At 50.4% G+C, this 18,910-nt stretch overlaps 6 protein-coding genes across 6 annotated transcripts; 2 read left to right on the top strand and 4 right to left on the bottom strand.

Annotated features, from left to right (window-relative positions):
• Positions 1–53: 53 nt before the first annotated feature.
• Positions 54–2,030, bottom strand: BO80DRAFT_391576 (uncharacterized protein). Its single transcript, XM_025717185.1, has 10 exons — positions 1,792–2,030; positions 1,642–1,744; positions 1,578–1,596; positions 1,411–1,530; positions 1,334–1,356; positions 1,245–1,282; positions 1,053–1,196; positions 600–992; positions 460–553; positions 54–413 (listed from the first exon to the last, which is right to left on the bottom strand). The coding sequence occupies exons 1-9, from the start codon at positions 1,866–1,868 to the stop codon at positions 517–519; spliced, it is 954 nt and encodes a 317-aa protein (XP_025570905.1). The 5' UTR covers positions 1,869–2,030; the 3' UTR covers positions 54–413; positions 460–516.
• A 2,750-nt stretch (positions 2,031–4,780) lies between these two features.
• On the top strand, positions 4,781–5,400 carry BO80DRAFT_468499 (uncharacterized protein; the record flags this gene model as incomplete). The annotated part of the gene is made up of 3 exons (XM_025722939.1): positions 4,781–5,116; positions 5,178–5,255; positions 5,319–5,400. The coding sequence occupies exons 1-3, from the start codon at positions 4,797–4,799 to the stop codon at positions 5,398–5,400; spliced, it is 480 nt and encodes a 159-aa protein (XP_025570904.1). The 5' UTR covers positions 4,781–4,796.
• Positions 5,401–6,417: 1,017 nt separating this feature from the next.
• Positions 6,418–8,042, bottom strand: BO80DRAFT_438483 (uncharacterized protein; the record flags this gene model as incomplete). The annotated part of the gene is made up of 8 exons (XM_025721041.1): positions 6,418–6,435; positions 6,467–6,580; positions 6,780–6,785; positions 6,841–6,966; positions 7,001–7,013; positions 7,192–7,268; positions 7,416–7,601; positions 8,013–8,042. 8 exons carry the CDS (start codon positions 8,040–8,042, stop codon positions 6,418–6,420), a joined length of 570 nt encoding a protein of 189 aa, XP_025570903.1.
• A 3,438-nt stretch (positions 8,043–11,480) lies between these two features.
• BO80DRAFT_438482 (calcium/proton exchanger) lies at positions 11,481–13,542 on the bottom strand (the record flags this gene model as incomplete). Its single annotated transcript, XM_025721040.1, has 9 exons — positions 11,481–11,511; positions 11,558–12,242; positions 12,290–12,322; positions 12,367–12,614; positions 12,662–12,703; positions 12,749–12,796; positions 12,841–12,904; positions 12,949–13,485; positions 13,539–13,542. 9 exons carry the CDS (start codon positions 13,540–13,542, stop codon positions 11,481–11,483), a joined length of 1,692 nt encoding a protein of 563 aa, XP_025570902.1.
• A 2,474-nt stretch (positions 13,543–16,016) lies between these two features.
• Positions 16,017–16,655, bottom strand: BO80DRAFT_438481 (uncharacterized protein; the record flags this gene model as incomplete). Its single annotated transcript, XM_025721039.1, has 2 exons — positions 16,017–16,363; positions 16,532–16,655. The coding sequence occupies 2 exons, from the start codon at positions 16,653–16,655 to the stop codon at positions 16,017–16,019; spliced, it is 471 nt and encodes a 156-aa protein (XP_025570901.1).
• Positions 16,641–18,888, top strand: BO80DRAFT_416564 (uncharacterized protein; the record flags this gene model as incomplete). Its single annotated transcript, XM_025718190.1, has 4 exons — positions 16,641–17,214; positions 17,269–17,306; positions 17,358–17,383; positions 17,429–18,888. Exons 1-4 carry the CDS (start codon positions 17,128–17,130, stop codon positions 18,886–18,888), a joined length of 1,611 nt encoding a protein of 536 aa, XP_025570900.1. The 5' UTR covers positions 16,641–17,127.
• Between the last annotated feature and the right edge of the window lie 22 nt (positions 18,889–18,910).

The raw sequence follows: 18,910 nt of genomic DNA, 5'->3' as shown, positions 1-18,910 counted from the left end.
TGAATCTCTTTTGCATTGATTGTTGTTGCTGGAGGATCTAGTCCAACCTTTGTCCGCCTCTTCCCATCCTCAGATGCATCTTCGTACTCATGGGCCGGTGAAGAGAGCCTTGACCTGCATCAGGCTAACCCGGGTGAGCTTCGATCTTTCCTCCTTGTCTATGAGCCTGACTGATAGGTGACTGGTGGATTCTTTATAGCATGGTGCTGCCTAAAACCCTTTCATGCTTGACTGCCCTTCCCTCGTCGGTCACCAAATCCTCCACCGTCACCTTTTGTATGGGAAAAATTTGCTGACAGATGGTGACTGCAACATAACAGCGAAAGCAAATGAGAGGTATACGATAGCAACATTGCTGGACTGCGGTTATCGATTCTGAGATGAAGTTATCTGGTCACGCCTGGTGCCCACCCCTGGGATCTATCAGCTCGGTTGCAATAAGGAATGAGTTCAACCCACTCAATGTTTTCTGGAGTATGTCGTTGTTTTGTTCTTCACCCTCGTTCAAGTTCGTCTTTAGTTGAAGCCGGGTTTCTGTCCGTACACGACCTGTCTTCGAGAAGTCAGAAAGTGCCAACATAGTTTTGATCCTCACGAACATCTGCAAAACCCCCTTGATCCCTTTCCGCAGCGCCTCACGGGCGGACGCACACAAGAGGATGGTCTCAAGATAGCCCTTTCCAAGATGCTTCTCCATCAGTGCTAGGCTGTATGCTTCCAGTCCTGCAGCCCAGTTCCGAACTATCCCGCGCATCAGCTGGTCGCAGCCTTCGGTGCACAGAGGAATCAGGTAGCTATGTGCGGTGACGTTGACGAACCCGTGTTGAGCGAGTTCGGTTCCGAAGTGGAGGGGAGGATTTAACTGGCGCCCGTCTCGGGCGTAGGCCGTCGCTATATCCCGAAAGAAACCGTGGAAGGGGCTGTTTTCGCCGGACTCCTCTAACTGCACGCTCATGTCACAGATCTCAACCCATCCGCCAGGGATGCAGCAGCTAAAGTTATTAGTTCAGCGGTGTTGGATTCCTCATCTATCTGGTTGGACAGATGGTTACCTATAGGACCCTTCCAGCAGGAGCGATAACAGCTGACGGTCACCGTGGATTTGGCTGATATGGATGAATTCCATGTCCTTATAGTGAGTATGCCAGCCCGGCTGACAGATGTCGTCGATGAAAAACTCGCAATTCGGTGGCACCCTGTCTGATTAGCCCGGCATCAATCAACCATGGCTGTCAAAAGTTTACCATTCATGTTGCATCTTCACCAGGTCAACTCCGCAGACCTACTTGGTCAATTCCTTCTCGATCCAGCATGAAACCTCCGGTGCTCTTACAGTGGAAGCAGGATGTCTGTCCGCTGTATAGAGTTAGTATCGTCGGTCGCATACCACCTTAAAAACTGGGTATTTACCACACTCTATAGCCCAGCAGCCAGTGCCAGTCTTGATGTCCAGGACACTCCGCGGACTCTCTATCGGGGCAAGGAACAGCCTACCCCGGAAAAGCTCACAGAGCAAGATGGATTGTTCCTCTGTCGCCTGGTTAGCTACCGTCATCTAACCACAGAAGTCCTATTACCTAATCGATCTTGCTCCAACTTTGAACCGTTAGCTGCAGTCACCGAGAAAGGAGGGATGCCTACCTCGTCAATTGGCCATGGATGCTGATCTCGATGGATCACAGAATAGAGGCGGCCAAATCGATACACACTTTGGTGAAGGGCAAGATCGAAGCTTCTGGTGGATCTGTTTCGGTCAACCGATGAGGGTATATTTGTTAAGGGGGTGCGTACGCTTCCTCGATATCATCTAGTGGATCTGAGTCCGAGGCATCTTCCAGTGGTGTGGCTAGAGGCAGTGTGTCGTTCATCTTGTGTGTGACAGACGGTGTATGGGTGTCTTTCTGACACCGGATCCAGATGTTATTTAGGCTTTGAGACAGCCGTGCGACACGTACTTTGAATCTGTCATCTGAAGGAAGAAGGTTTAGGCACGAATCGCGGAAGTGGATCCGTTCCCGCCAAAGCCAAAACACCCGGGATCTGCCTCGGCTTTTGAGTAGCCATACTGTGGACGTTCGAGCACCGGCAGATGACTTCCGCCTCATCAGCTAGCCAGGTCTATGGGCTCGACTGCGTCTACAAGCACAGGCTTGTGGCGTGGTGACGAGGCCTTGGTCACGGGACGCCAAAGGAAGGGGCACGGCTCGAGCAATACGACTCACGGCCTATCTCGGTGCTGATGAGGCAATTTGGCTCTGCGGTATTGTTAACCTAGCCTGCATTGGGCAATTAGGTTAGGGGCAGCAGATCAAGCGGCTGCAAACCTTACTGGGTTCTGAGATCGTGAGTGATTGCATGCTACTAAACTATTGAATGGGCTGTGATTCTTGCAGACCAAGAGGGCAGCCCCAGTTCCGTTGGAGCGAGGTATAATACGCGTTATATAAGGCGGCAGTTGGAACCTGGTTGGCGCTATTGAAGTGGCGCTAATGTTGTTCGATCGGTAAAACTGGGCAGGCCAAGCTCAGAGCATAAGTGGATCAAGCAGGTTTTACTCTGCATCCCCGGCAATGTCCTCAACGAGGCATGTACCATACATCCAGTGGGTCGTGACCTGTATCTCCCGAGATGAAGTCCGAGAATTCTCCAGAATAGCCGACGCTTATCAGCACCGATCGACTGCACCACGCAACAAAGGACAGGGAACCCGACCCGGAGAACATCTATCAATCTTGATCTGGGCTCTGCCGCACACACCCAGATATTATTGGCGGAACAAATAGCCGGAGGATTCGCGTGTTGCATTAGCCACAATAATCCTTGCGCGTATGCTATTCTAGAAAGGGGAAAAGGTATTCGGTGAAGGAGACCGTCTCACTGATCGATCTTTTCCGGGAAAGCTGCATAATGGGAACCGAAGCTATGATCGTGAGCTAGTCGGAGGATTTGCAACGCCTAAGGCTATCACACGCTGATGCACCAATGTCTCCCGCTGAATGGTTTGTTTTCGTCATCTTTCATTCAATGGCAAGAGGGGAAGCTATTCCCACTGCAGTTGTCCCACCGCTCATGATATTACCACTTTGGATACCGGCACTTCTGAAGAGGGCTGCGTGAGTATCGAATGTTGGTTATACACCTGGCTCGGGTTGGCCTATCTTCGCGGCCCTATGACTCTTCATTGAAACGTTGCCTTGATCATCTTCACACGTGATCGAGTCTTAATCTCATACAGTCGAAGTCCAATAAGAGCCTCCCTAATCCATCCTCGACATCAGTGGAATCAAAAACATGAGAACTACTGGTCCAAATCATCCTATGTTTCCAACCATGTCAATGAGGAAGTAATTTGTGATCGCAAAATCCCATCATGTAGCCAGTCTTCACAGGACACGAGCAACCGATACCGCCAGACCCGCGATAGAAGTTGAGCGATAGCGACATGCGTCAACCTTGCAACTCAAATTGCAACTCAAATGCTTACTCCTCGTACTCATGACCGGTTGCAGCTGGAAACGCCTGTCGGAATCATCCCGGCTACCGTGAGGGGACCGTGAGGGGACCGTGTCCTCGTCAGGCTTGTGCACGAGCCGCCGCAGTGACAGCCTGGTAGTACATTAGTGCGTTTGAGCTGGGGAATGATTTGTTGGTTCCTAGGTGTGTATACACCTGTCTCGATCGATTGATTGAAGGCTTACCCCGATTCCTTTCCCTTTGGGGTTCTTCTCGGGGTGCTGACGGCTCACGGCTGCAGAACTAAATACCAGGTATCTTATTACGTGCCTTGCAATGCTAAAAATGCTTATGTGGCGTTCCTTTAACCTTCTCCATCCATTATCCTCTTTTGGCATACTAATGAAGCCACCTTGTTCTGTGATAATCAGCCCTAATAAGATTATTCGACCACTGCCTCTAGTTCGTCCGCATACACTTTATGCTTGGATTCCAAATATCCGACGCCGCTTCGTATACGAAGCCACCGCTAACATCCTGCTTTCTACCTGCGATTTCCCATTTTATCATTGCGATCATTCCAAATCGCCGTATTTTATCAAGAGCGGGCTTTCTAGAATCTAGGACCCTTAACCAGGACCATGCTCCCTAGCCTTTCCTCCTGAGAACTGTGTCTTGAACTGGACATCCTCTCAGATATATCTCATCACCGCTGAAGTTCCTTTGTTTTCTTCACGGGTCTGGCCATCCAGCAGACCCGGTAACTATCTGCCCAATATGACTCATGGAATGAGCCGAGTTCATATGTGCAGAGGTTCCGGCTCGCGCGAGTTATAGTTGAAGATTTGTTCAGTGCTGGTTCACACTTGCAAATGTGTGTGTTTATACCATCCGCAGCGATGTTGGTCTTGTCCTTTTGATCATATTTCTATACAGCGGTAATACTTCCAATAGATATGAAATCCTCTACATTCGAGCCACATCTGATTGAGAAATGCATCTCAACTTCGTCGTCTTCTTCCCTGTCCGGTAATAACAGATTATGGTACCTGCGTGGATGTGGTCCGATAGATGGAGTACATGTCCTTGAACTCATGTGTCGATTCTGATTATCCTTTGTTCAGGGAGCAGGTCTGGTTATGTGAATTGGGGTCCAACCGGCTTGGATGTGGTGACTAGGCAAAACAGTAGTTCCTACCTCGCTGGGAATGCGGGAAAATCTCTATTTCCGGTCCCTGCACTGAACTGCCGGCTGATCCTAGAAATGTCCAAGGAGTCGTTCCACCAACCATCCATATCCTCACTCGCTTTGGTTCTCATACATTGCCACAGATTGACTCGTCATGACCACACACAGGAGCAGCGGTTGGTTTGACAGCAAATGGCTGCCACAAACCATACAACCAGAAAGAGATATCTGTGGTCGGACCTCGCAAGAAATCGAAGCCCTTGTAGCCCTGACAAAGACTGAATGTCCATGTACTCCTAAATATTATGCATCGAAGCATACAAACCAGAGTTCCGACGGCTGGGTCCCTGGTGGCTTTCTCGACTACATTGTGATGGAGAAACTCGAAGGAGTGACCCTCTCCGACGAATATCTCAGTGACTTACCACGGAGAGAGCAGCAAGAACTACGAAATGCGTTCAAATCATCAGACGTGTGAGTCACTGTTAGAGTCCCTTGTATACGGAGGATGTGGCATATATCCATACCGCATTAGGGAATGTCAGGAGCGGGGCTTTTACCATCTGGATGCGAGTCTCTCGAATCTTATTTGGAATAAGCTGAAGATGAAATGGTCAGTGTTTCTGATGGTTTCTAATCAGTTGTATAGACGGTCCATACTTATTTGCTATTATAGTTATATTGTTGACTGGGAAGCGCGGGTTCGAAAGGCCTATCCGTGGGACGACGATGAGTATCTGAGGTGGGGTCTGCTATGATTGGATGGGTTCCAATGGTTTGACAGGGAGTTGCTCGGTGTGTTTTTTACATAGTTATCGTTGAGCGTTCTGATCGGATATATGACACATGGCAGAATACTGATTTTGATGGGGCCTCCAAAGGCCATTCAGGCACTTGATAAGGCATCCACATTGTCCTTAGCCTGAGGCTATTGATTCTTGCCTTAGGCAGTAATATCAGGCCTCAGGCACGAATTAAAGGCCTCGAGTCTGATGTTCATTGAAGTTGTCAGTAGACCTGTATCGCATGCTATATCAGGCACGGCAGCCTGATCCCGCCTTAAATCAAGAAGACTGGGACTGTCTATAAGGCATTTCCTATGATTCTAATAGTGTAACTCAGCACAGACAGAGAGGGGGAATTAAGGAAATATAGATTCTAATAGATGAGGATGAGAATTGACATCATCTCTAACTAATCTGACAACTCTAGTCTGTCTATCTTGAATAGTAGAGTAGTTTCATCGAGAGAAGACTACTTAAGTAACTCAAGGCAAACTTTCTTTATACGAACCTCCATCTAAGCAGTCAAGATGTCAATCCAGGAAAATCTGCAGTTATGGTTCTAAATTCCCGTCGCACCAAAGCGAGAAATCCCCAGGGTCGAGTTTCAGACCCCTGATTCATCATCGGGGTGGCAGTTAGCTTCTACAGCAACCTGTCTAGACATGAATAACTTCCAATGCATGGCCAGGCACAGAGCTGTGAGATATTCGATGTACCACAAATGACTCGTGCGAATACTAGAGCCATCGAGGTATATCTTCGTATCTTTTCCAAGTGCAAGCAGCAATTGACGGCTCAGCGACGTACTGCCAAAAGTTCTCGTCTCTGATAATGTGGCCTCTTCTAGAGCCTTTGCCATGGCGGAAACACTATCTCCAGTAGCTTGATTAAGCATCCTCCCAAAAGGTCGGACGAAAGGAGACTTTTATTGCGTCAAACCACGCCATTTGAACGGTCAAAGGAATGTTCACAGCCATAAATTGGTATATTTTACCGACTGAACTGGTTCTAGATGCGTCTTGTTGCGCTGTACACTTACTGTGTTCTTTCCTGCCGCATATAGATGATATGGATTGTCAATGGTGAGGATCTTGATAGCCCCGTAGATCGCAACAGGTTGCCAGAAATTAAGGATGTTACTCCGCTTTAGCCCCTGTGGTTCGACCTTTCAGCTTCTCATCTGCTTCGTGGCTCCTGCCTCGTTGAGACTTCATGTCTATTGTTCCTCGGCGCTTGAAGGTATATGTCCCTTGAGACATGATATGCTTCAGTCGGACAGGAACCCGCACTAGTAGTGCACACTGAGCCTTTACGTGCCATGTGCAATTGCCACAGGCTCCAAACAGTCATACCATTCGCTAAAGCAGTCAAGTATGTTTAAAAGATGCCTTCGCATTGGGTGCACGAACGTACTTTGTCGGACCTTTTGGCGGAGAAGAACATGCTTGATGCCAGCAGTCCATCCTCACTGTTCAGGTCCCATACGTAGATAGTTTCTTTTAGTCGGATCGATGCTGTTCTATAGAGAAAGCATCGACCCTGTAGATGAACCACATTCATTGATAGATCGTACCTTAGGCGAAAAGCTACATTGAATAGCAACTTCTTAGTACCATTTCTCAGCAAGATAAGGTATCGCTTGCTTACCTGTCGTGGTATGGTCTTGAACCGCAAGCTCGGCATTTGTCACCTTCCCTCATACCTAGATGCTCGGTGAAGACATCCTAGGGGATTTCGCAACGAAACAGTACCATTGGCTCTTACCAGGTACTGAACCCATTGTCCCAGAGAGTCTCATAGCAGACAGGACAGGCCTGAGAATATGGCAACCACCCCGGAGGCTTACATCGGTGTCAGTTAGTTGTCTGGCAGTGTGTTATGGAGAACCCATGGTCCCCTCATCTTTGTCGGGCCCCTCGCTGGTACTGTATGTAGAAAAAAAAAAGTTGGTATCTAAATTATAACGAAGCTGTGAGGATGCGTCTTACCCATACTATCTCGAAATCCTGTACTGAAAACAATCGCTTGACTCTTGTTTCCATATCGTGTTCCGATGGCAATAAGTGGTCTGAGCTCCGGATTCGCATCACTGAGAACCCATCTGTCTGCCTCCAGAAATGATACGGTTGTTGCATACCAATGTATCCAAGTCTTCCCATGACCCACGCAAAGATCTATCATCGAAATGTCGTTGTATAAATCCTACCAAGTCACTGTTCAGTATTGTCTTGTATGATAATCGATCCCTCCATTCTTGGCGTTATCTCTGTCTTTTGTAAACAGGAGAGTCAGGAACATTGTTATTTGGCAGCACCAAATCATATATACCGGGAATAAATGAGGATATCCCCAACTGTTATTCTCCTTGTCCCTAAGGCAGCATGTATAAGCCCCGTTAACGGGATGTCAATCCAGCAAAACAATTAGTATATCCATCTGTCACTCTCTGCCCACTCTGTGGGGCAGTTTGGGTCAGTTAGACGGTGGCTCTCCGATAGCCCGGATATCAGGGTTTCTCTGTCTGTTTTTTCCCGCTTATAGACGAGCTCTGGGCAGGGCCAATTTACTCCGGCCACTCCACTTACCATGAGCGGTAGCTTAATTGACCGCCCCATCGCTCCAGGCACAGCGATACACGATCTGGAAGTGCAGATGTTAGGGCACAAGCATGCTAACATTCGGCTGTCTGGAGACCCTTTCCAACTCAGTAATGTTTGTTATGGTGGGTGCATAATCGATAGCCATCACCTCCATGGAAAACTGCATCTGCTATTCTCCTGCTCATTCTTCTTCTCCGTCTAATAAAGGAGTCATTCCTTTTATGCGGGGTTTCTCTCATGCTGTTAAGCAACGCCATTTTAGATATCCTTCTAAGAAAAGCGCATGACCTTTCTTGATATGACAAGTGAAACGAACAAACCCTCGTGTTTCGAATCTTCACGGCATATCCTAGCATCTTATCACCACAAACAACTTAGGGTTCTACCCGTGGTGGAGATACCAACAGACAACAACCGTAGCTCTCGAGGCATTTTTTGCTTCAACCTTCACCAGGTCTTCTAGCCTTTCTAAACCTTCTTTTTTTTTCCCTGGTTGCGTCATTGCTGGGAACTTGAGCGCAGGTCTAACGTATCGCTACGCCGATAGTCTGCCTTCACGACAGCATCCGCAAAGGGGAGATGCTCAACATCTCACGGTAGTGGCGCATCATGAACAAGAGAACACATGCAGAACCCAACATGTTGTCAGCTGCTGTTTTGCGTGGTGAAGAAGAGGATGCAAGATGACACCTGCGTATTATCTCCAATCGACGCGCTCACTGGAACAGGACAAACAAAGTGCTCCAGATGTCTGAGATTGCTTATCGTTTTGTTTGTTTTGCTTTGCCAGCGGTAATGGAATATATGTGCTACTTCAACTGGTATAGCTGCTTTGATGACTGCTGTCCTTCATCGTAGGGTAGACGCATCTCTTTTTCGGTGCTTGCACAGAAAACCCATTTCGTTTGCTATCAGTGTGGAATGCATGGGACGAATCATAACAACAGTCGAGAATGATTTTGATCAGATCATTTGGAGGCTTTCCGTCTCAGCCTCAACTTCTTATCCTCAGGTCCTCCAGCAAAACTCCTGCAGTCTACTGACTAGCCGTAAGCAGCATGGATGAGGGTTACTGAAGCAGGATCGGGCCCATGATTACCTTTCGTCAGGACAACCAGTTTTCGAGACTTTTGGTATGGACCCCTTTTCATTCAGAATGTCATAGATTGCGGCCGGCTTCGTACTGTACTGGATGACCTGCTCAGGACCAGTTGCCTGTGAGATCATTTCGCTCCCTGGTGAGCGGCATCGTGAAAACCTAAGGCCTGGACGCGTAGTATCCAATGGATGAGGTTGCGTATGTCTGTGTCTCTGCGTAGAAATCACTCATAACCAAGCCCAAAGGCCAGCGGCTGAAACTTATAAACGATAATCAGACAGCAAAATCATTTGCTTCTGTCTGGATATCTTGTCTTGCGACATGGACCAGCCATCCAGCATAGGCTTATCGAGAATCTTCCCAGTATGTCAATGCTGTAGATATTGTGCGTTAATGCTCTTGTCAACCGAACATGATTTCTGTTCCTATCCACTGCATTCGACCAGACATCTTGAACCTATCGATCTTGTCTGTCTCATGCTTCATATAATCCATCTCGTCCCCTAGTTTAGGGCGTGACTACCAGATCCCAGTAACGCGTGCTTGAGCAACTTGGCATGAGTTGTCCTTCGATACTCTAGGCAATGAGACCTGGCCGGAGCCATGGGCCGCGCCATCTCCTGATTCAAGGACATTGCTACATGTCGGGCCATGAAACCGGGCTTTGCCACACCACGCAGACGAGAGGGCGGGAAGGCTGGTTTATCAGTACCATCTGGAAAAGCCGAGCATTCTAGTTCGATAATTACCTTGGTTTTATGAGCTTAAGCCCAATATGTATCCGAGATGGCTAGTATAGTTGATGTTCGCCAAATCATGGACATAACTGTAGTCGTCGCCTTCATGCATCGTCAGTTGTTGTCCTGTTCTGCAGGTTATGTATATTTCCCCGAATCTTCCTATAAGAGTTCATTCTATAGAACAGTTAAATACTCGTCAATTCCAAAATCATAGCTCAATGAAAAGAGTCTCTCACTCACATTCCCACCCACCCCAGGGGCATTTTGATCCATGCCGCCATCTCAGCACTCCCATATATGGGTAGCTGAAGTATCGCTTGAACGCCGGTGTCTTTTGCATATAATAAACATGTTAATCACCAGAACATTCATGCAGTAGCCGTTCGTTAGCCACCCCGAAAGTCTGGTTCGACCTCTAGTAACTTATTCATCTGCGTCGGTGTCGGTGTCTGTGTCTGTGTCCGTAGCAATTCCTCTTGCCCACGCACGGCATTTAACCAGTATACCTATGATATAAATCGATAAACTCGTTCTTGTTCAGGTTAAGCTGTCGATACGCCCCGGGTTAGAATTATCAAGCAGAGACTAGGAGTCTTCGGAGGTTCCATCCTTCAGTGAACTCGACGAGATATTTCCGATAAAACGGTAAGTTATACTTTGTAGGGGATTGAGCCTGGATCTAAGTTAGTGTCTATTTTTCAAATGGTAGAGGGCTTACTCACTGCACGCTCATGTCAGCTGGTAACTATTGGGTAGATCCGTACTTATCTGGATTAATTGTGGCCACGTATTCGTGTAGCCAGCATGGTAGCAGCTGATGAAACCACTCAGGTAAACTGACTAATGGAGAATAGAGTAAATTTCTGTCCCAATCCGTGCAGTTGATCATCAAGAAGGGTTTATCCGAGGTCTCGCTATGCAGGATCGAGACGCAGTTCTGAGCTCCGTAGATGACTGTCGAAGAAATGAAATACCAGTAGAAATAGCAGTGGGACGGTACTGTCGCTTGTATAAATGCGAACGAGGTATAATTCCATAGTAGGCTAGCCTGGAATGTTGGTTGATAACCTCCAGATGGGATTTGGTGCAGTGGGATAGTCGATATGGTGTTTGGGATATGTACAGAGAAAGAGGGGAAAGATTGGGGGGGGGAGGAGAGGATTTTATGGCTTCGAGGTTCTATGACTGGGAATCAAGCATATTCAATTCGGTATTCAATAGTGGCTTGTATATTTCACTATGTGATCTGGGACTGATTAGGTGGTGTACGAGTCATTCCCACGATGTAGTCACCAAGAATATTCAATGCAGTACAAGCAGAATAATGCTTCGGCATAGGTAATTGCCGGTCGGTCACTTGGGACCTCGACACGATTTGCTCTGGGCAGTGCAGTATATTACGCGAATTCAAATGTTATGATAGAGCAGTAATGGAATCGATCAGATAGAAAATAAATTAGTATCGTGGCGATTTAATCCATCGCGTAACGCCATTATATGGTATCGCGAGTCATGTAGTTGGCATCTGACATCACATGTAGAAAAAGACCGAATCATCATCAAAATAATATACACGTCGAAAAGAAAGTCTATCCAATAATCACTCGGTATGACTTATGCGGCATCGCTCTTGGCCGGATAGAACCTGGGAACATTAGTATAACATTCAACAACACTCACAGATGACTTACCAAGCAGCCACAGCAATGATGAGGTACATCATCATCAGCAACACCCCCTCCAGCCAATGGGACTTCCCGTCGGCGATCAGATAGTTGACCAGGAGAACGGCCACAAACAGAAGGATCACCTGGAAAGCATCAAAGTACAGCGTCATGTCGTCGTTGCCCATGCCCCATCCAATCACAATGATCAACGGCAGCACCAACAACGCAATCTGCATGCTAGATCCAACGGCAACACCAATCGCCAGATCCATCTTGTCCTTGCATGCCACAGTCACGGCCGTGGCATGCTCGGCTGCATTACCCACAATAGGCAAAAGGATCAATCCGACAAATGTCTCCGAGATATGTCCTTGAGTCGTGAGGGCATCAATGGAATCCACCATGAACTCAGCGCAGAGAGCAACAAAAACGGTCGAGATGACGAGCGTCAACACCGCCACCGTGACACTCAACTGGGGCTCCTCGGCATCATCCTCTGGCTCTTGCAACTCGACCTTTTGCGCGTGTTCGCCCGCCATGGAGGCCGACATCTTGCCGATCTGCGCGATGCCACGGCTGGCGTCGCCCTCGTTGATCTTCTGTCGTCTCTTTTCCACCTTGGGGCTGGGCGCGTTGTAAATCTCAGTGTGCGACTTGAGCTGGAAAAACAGGTAGCATCCGTACACAACCAGCAGAATGACACTGGTGCCTGCAATGTGTGAGCTTACGGTTTACTTGTGACTTCGAACGGCTTACCTCGTGACAAAGGAGCAACTCCCGCATCGCCAGCTGGAACGGTTAGCTGCGTCAGACAAATGACTCGGGAGACTTACCATCAGACCAAGCGTGGAATGCCGTAGGAATAATCAGACTTCCCACTGCCAATGCCAACAGACTGGCCGCGGTCTGAGCGACGACGGGGTTGAAATGTTGCTCCAGACGGTCGATACCTCCGAAGAAAAAGCACATGCCCATGACCAGGAGCAAATTCGAGAGCATACTTCCGATCAAGGACGTCTGGACGATGGTCACTTCGTTGTCGACCAACGCGATAATCGCAACGATAAGTTCGACAGCGTTACTGCACATGATTAGACCAGAAGCATAGAGAAAAGACAGACAACCTACCCGAATGTGGCATTGAGCAGACCACCGATCGTCTCGCCCGTCCTGCAATTATTAGAGAAGTCCTATCAACAACAAGAGTAGTCATACCGCATGGCAATCTCTTCCGTCGCATAACTCAGCATGGCAGCCAGAGGACTATTCACGTTAGCGGCGATCGCGTAGAGTATCAATGGACATACATGATGGCAATAAAATTGACCACAAAGACAGCCACCGGGCTAACGTTGACGTAATTCAGAGCAACTATCCCAGTCAGTCATGTTCCTGATAATCCATCGAATACTCACTTCCGACAGGTGCGGCGAAGAGCAGAACGTTGATCCAAGAATTGAAAATGGTGGCCTTCAACTGCCCCATCACCGTGAACTTTCGCTTCTCTGGAATCGGCTTGCCCAAGTCACTCGTCAACCGGTCATCCAGTCTGGACATATTGCTCATGAAGGTCCTCCTCTTGCGCGGGCCCTGCATGTCTTCCGGCTCATCCTGGCGCGGAACATTGATGGGAACTTGACTATGCATAGATGGATCGGTGCCGGCTTTGTCGCCGCTGTCCGTTCGCGCCACCAGATCGGTGCCTGCGGACTGGGGAGGGAAGCTGTCTGCATGCTCTGGCCCGACTAGTCCGTCGGTCATGTCCCTCCGTCGCCGGCGCTCCTCCGACAAGCGCACTTCACCCTCTGACATGATCGGAGTCAGTCGATTCTCCAGCTGAATGGAATTAGTGCGTCGCGGCTGTCGGCGGAATTTCTTGAAGGGGTTATGAGAGGAAGGTTCGCCTTCCTGGTCATACCAGGCCAGCTTTCTGGCATGTCGTTTGTAGATATCTGATGCCAAGACGCGGTTAGCCGATGTCGCGGGTCCAAAAAGGGGTACATACGCATGTTTCCAGGTGTTTGTCAATTAGTAACCAACAAAAGAAGAATCTGGTTCTGTGGTATATGTACTGGAGAAGAGTTAGGCACCAGGTCAAAGATATAGGCAGGACAATTTTAAAATTCGGCAAGCGACTGTGCCGCATTGAGGCACATGGCGTCCCAACCGCACGGTACAGCTGTCATCGCCGTTCGGTCCAATGAGCAACGCAAGAAAGGAATAAACTCACTGACGTGGAAAAGCTTCCTGATCGATAGCAGAGCAGTTGAAGCCTCACGGTGTGGCTGAAGTGGATTCGCGATACTCCGCCTCAGTGGCCACCAGAACAATCCGGAGGGGTTCGGCCTCAACAAAAGCGCGCGGATGGGTCCGGCGGTGATAAGATCAGATGAAAAGGGAAACACGAGCAGAAGCAGCAGAAAGCACGAAGGAGGGTGATGATATAGGACTGCCGCCACCGTGCAACCGGGCCAGGACAGCAATAACGAGCGACAGAAACCAGGAAAGAAACGAAAGATGCCTCCGAGCGCGAGGGCAGCGTCACCCACAATGGCAGAGAATGAAAGGAGACAGCCGAAATCAGTTCCAGGTTGATTGTCAACACATCTCATTATTCGGGTTGGGTTGCTGCAGCATTCAACACAGCCACACAGCTACCGCTAGTCTCCGCTGGGGGAAAGAGTCTCATTGGGTCGCTGAACAGATCGATATTTGATAACCCCCAACTTCCCATCGGTAGCAGCGAAATGCCGGGCGCTCAGTGGCTGCCAGGCTGGTGGGGCGGATTTTGACTTCTGCGATTCAAGCCCCTGGCGCTTCCCGACAGAGAATGAAGTGACAATGCTGAGCAGGAGGACGTCGACTACGGAACGCCAAGGCCCAGATTGCCTCCGACTAACGAAGTTTGGCCTCGCTTTGGCCGGCGGAGTACAGAATTCATCATCATGATGTCTGGACTCTTGGCTGTCCAGGGGAGGACGGGTGAAGAAATTTCACACCTCGATCAATCCTTGGGTTGTCTTCAGCTTGTGGACGCCTGTCCCAGCCGTCAGGCAGGAGTTTTATATTGGGCAGCACTATGGCTCGGTATCATGGTTGTTGCAAAGCTTCTTTGACATCGAGACGACAATGAATGGCTTAGAAGATGGCCAAGCGACTTGACTGTCGTCATCCAAAGTCAAACTCGGACGAAGCATTCCAGCCCCTGGCTTGTTTCGTGCCGCCCCATGTGGTGGGCGGTCATTGGTCGGTCCCCGACCAGTGCTGATATAAGCGGGTGTCTCTTTTCCGCCACAAGTGTGGCTCGTGAAGATGACTGTGCCACAGAGGTGCCACACATACAAGCCACAGCCACAGCAGTTCGGCATGGCTTCAAGGCTGTTGAAACTACTCCATAATTGCATCACATGCCGTCAGGCTGATTCAAGTCACTTTCGATGGAGATTCCATTCCCCCACCACTGACTTCACCGCTTTGAAGTCGTGCAGATGTTGTCCTACCAGCTGACATTCTGACCAACCGTCCACCCACCCCCGACGATCGGACAATGCAGCTCCAACCGAAGCAGGAGAACAACAAACAGAGGGCGGTGCTACAAGGAATATCGTGCAGTTGTAAACACACCGCGACAACAAGGCACCGGCGGTTGAAGAGGCAACGGTCTAGCCATCCGCGAGGTCGTACCACATAACACTGGCTGTCTGCTGCGATCGTGGCGCCTACAAGCTTAAACAGCGCAAGCCATCATGACGTCGGATGGTGGATCACCGGTTGGCCGGTGAGACTGCTCTGCCCCTTTATACGGAGGAGACAGTTGGAGAATCCCTTGCTTGAGGGGTTGGGGGCTGGGACTGAGATGATTCTGCGATGATGACCATGTTGGCAGGTGCGTGGTCGGGCTGGATAAAAGGAGAGGACCAAAGTCAGTGGTTGGGCTATTGATAGACTAGGATGCCGCTCGCTGGATGATCTCTCAAAGCTTGGTATCCCGTGTCTTGTTTCGGCAGCCGATCACACGGGTGTCCCGGTCTTTGTGCGGTCTGCCATCTCCTTGTCTCCTGAGTTTGCGGCATTTCCGGTCTGACTGACTCCAGTACAGAGAAGGGTAGGGGCAAGTCAGACACCTGCTTGATAGTGTGGGAGATTGTCTGGGATGACGGAGGTTTATTTAAGCGGCCGGCGTAAACAAGCATTTCATCAATGTCAAACACTATAAATAAACACGGCTGATACAGAAGAATGATGAAGAGGATGTAACATGGAGCCGATGCAGAACAACCACAATCATGAATGAATAATAATAATTCCTATTCGGTGTGGTGTTTCATTCATGGGGATGGTGTGGAGCGATTTCTTACCACAAAGTTACTGGGCCTTACATCGATTTACACTTTACGGACCCTTGGGCGACCGCAGACCCTGAAACCCTGCGCAGGGTCACAGGGTCTTCCGGTATTACACGGTGGTACGATGTATGGTTAAATTACCGCCCAGCAGGTTGCGCTCTTGGCATCTTGGCGGAGGCCCGCCGGCTCCGGTAGGCTGCATCCCATTCGTTATGTATTATGGCTGCCATCCGGGATGATTCAGGGATGGAGCGCCGTCTGAGAAGAGACCGACGTAGCAGGGTTCCAATAGCGAAACAGATGAGACCAACAATGTGAACAAGGACATCTTCCGGGTGCATCGACCCGGGGATGCGCGCATCGAGTGAGCCGTCCATGAGAATCGCAATAAGCAGACGCCCCACCCCTCTGACCGGAAGCGCCCGTGAGAGGTCAAAACGGCAGCGGCAAGACGGAAATGGTGAGGATGTACCAGGGAGTTGCCCTGTTGGTTCGGGTCAGGAACAAGGAACCCGTCTCGGCAGGAGTCTGGACCCGTCACAGTGCTGTAAGATACCCGTACCAAACAACCCGCCAGGGTCCTGGGCCAATCATCCCGCAGGGTCCTGGGGCAAGTTACCCTGTTTCAGCCCGCAGCCACGGCCATACGTACCATACCTGCTTTTCTGTTCCTGTTCCTCTCCCATTCTTTCCAGCGGGATGGTTCCATCCACGCACGATGCTGCTCGGAAGAAAGGCTTGTCTAGAGACCAAGACGATCGGTGGCACTGCCACATGGTGTCGACCGGAGAAGGTGAAGGATAATTGAGAAGGATGAAGGGCCGCCCCATGTCAGTCAGGTCATACAACTGAATCAACTGGGATCAACAGCGGAACCTGCTATTTTTACGGCGGAGGCGTCGTAATCGGCCCTCGATCCAGCCGACAGGCAGGGGCCGGGGCCACTCGCTCCCCCCGTCATTCGCCTCCGGCTCCTAAGTACTCCGGACCCCCTCCCTCCGTCGTCTTCTTCTTCTTCCTTCTCTTCCTCTCGTCATCTCTTTCTTTCTCTCTTTCCCAGCCACTTCTCCCCAACCACCCAACTATATCGACGGCCCAGTGTGTCGGCCGTCAGTCACTCGTTGTATACTTCTTGACGCTTCTTCCCTTGGCTATCGATTCTCCTGCGGGCAGTTGATATCACCGGGATTACATTAGAACCCGCTTTGCATTTCGACTTTCGTTTCAAACCAAACCACCTTTCACATTATGAAGCTTTCCGCTACTACCCTGGCCGGAGCCTCGCTCCTGCTGGGCCGCGCCATTGCCGCCGACCTGCCCGCTATTGAGGCTAAGGTATGTTTCGCATCTGGTGATACCAGGCAAGTCTAACTGGTTGGTTGGCAATAGAGCAACAAGTTCTTCTACTCCAACAATGGCACCCAATTGTAAGTGAATCATCCTATACTATCTCCTTAGCATCCTGACTGACCTTTTAGTTTCATCCGTGGTGTTGCCTATCAGCGTATGTAGCTCATCTGGTGATGCGATACACCGCTAACCTTCGCAGAGGACTATACTGCCACCAACGGCTCCTCGTCCACTGAGGACTACACCGATCCCCTGGCCGATGCCACCAGCTGTAAGCGGGATATTCCCTACCTTCAGCAGCTGCGCACCAACGTGATCCGTACCTACGCCGTGGACCCCACCAAGGATCACACCGAGTGCATGCAGGCGCTGCAGGATGCGGGCATCTACCTCATCACCGATCTGTCGACCCCCTCGACCTCCATCAACCGGGCCGACCCCGAGTGGAACACCGAGCTCTACTCGCGCTACACCAGCGTCATCGATGCTTTTGCCAACTACACCAACGTCATCGGTTTCTTCGCTGGTAATGAGGTCGCCAACAGCGGCAACAACACCAACTCCATTGCCTACGTCAAGGCCGCCGTGCGCGACATGAAGGCGTACATCAAGGCTAAGAACTACCGTTCTTCCCTGGGTGTCGGCTATGCCACCGACGACGACGCCTCCATCCGTGACGACCTGAAGAGCTACCTTGCCTGCGGCGACTCGGCCGACACCATCGACTTCTTCGGTTACAACATCTACGAGTGGTGCGGTGACTCTTCCTTCAAGACCTCTGGTTACCAGGCGCGTACCGAAGAGTTCAAGGACTACCCCGTGCCCGCGTTCTTCTCCGAGTATGGCTGCAACAACCCCTCTCCCCGTACCTTCACCGACGTCCCCGTCCTCTTCGGTGACGACATGAACGACGTCTGGAGCGGTGGTATCGTCTACATGTACTTCCAGGAGGACAACGACTACGGCTTGGTGTCGGTGGACGGCACCAGCGTCAGCACCCTCAAGGATTTCTCCAACCTGTCGTCCCAGATGCAGAAGGTGACCGCCACCGGTGTGAACAGCAACAGCTGGTCTGCGAGCAACACCGCCACGCCCACCTGCCCCAGCGTCAACACCGCCTGGGAGGCCAGCAGCACCCTGCCCCCGTCCCCCAACGAGGAGCTCTGCTCCTGCATGGAGGAGTCCCTGTCTTGCGTCGTCAAGGACTCGGTCAAGGAGAGCAAGTACGGTGACCTGTTCGACTACATCTGCGCCAAGGGCGACTACTGCGCAGGCATGTCGAGCAACTCGACCAGCGGCTCGTACGGCTCGTACAGCGTGTGCTCGACCAAGCAGCAGCTCAGCTTCGTCATGAACCAGTACTACGAGCAGCAGAGCATCAAGGCCAGCGCCTGTGACTTCAGCGGCGACGGCACCACCACCTCTTCCAGCGCTGCCACGGGTACTTGCTCGGCTCTGCTCAAGGAGGCCGGTACCGCGGGTACTGGCAGCGTGACCTCTTCTCCCACTGGCGGCTCGGTGGCCAGCGCCAGCTCCAGCTCCTCCGAGGGAGCTGCCGCTGGTGTTGCTGCCCCTGGTGCCGTCCGGGTTGGCAACTGGCAGCTGGGTGCGTATGCAGTGACCGCTGTTGGCGCTGCTCTTGGCATGATCCTGCTGTAAGTGTGAGGGATTGGATTAGCCG

Source organism: Aspergillus ibericus, assembly GCF_003184845.1.
Source record: "Aspergillus ibericus CBS 121593 unplaced genomic scaffold BO80scaffold_55, whole genome shotgun sequence".
NCBI lineage: Eukaryota > Fungi > Ascomycota > Eurotiomycetes > Eurotiales > Aspergillaceae > Aspergillus > Aspergillus ibericus.
This window is presented reverse-complemented; position numbering and strand designations above follow the sequence as displayed.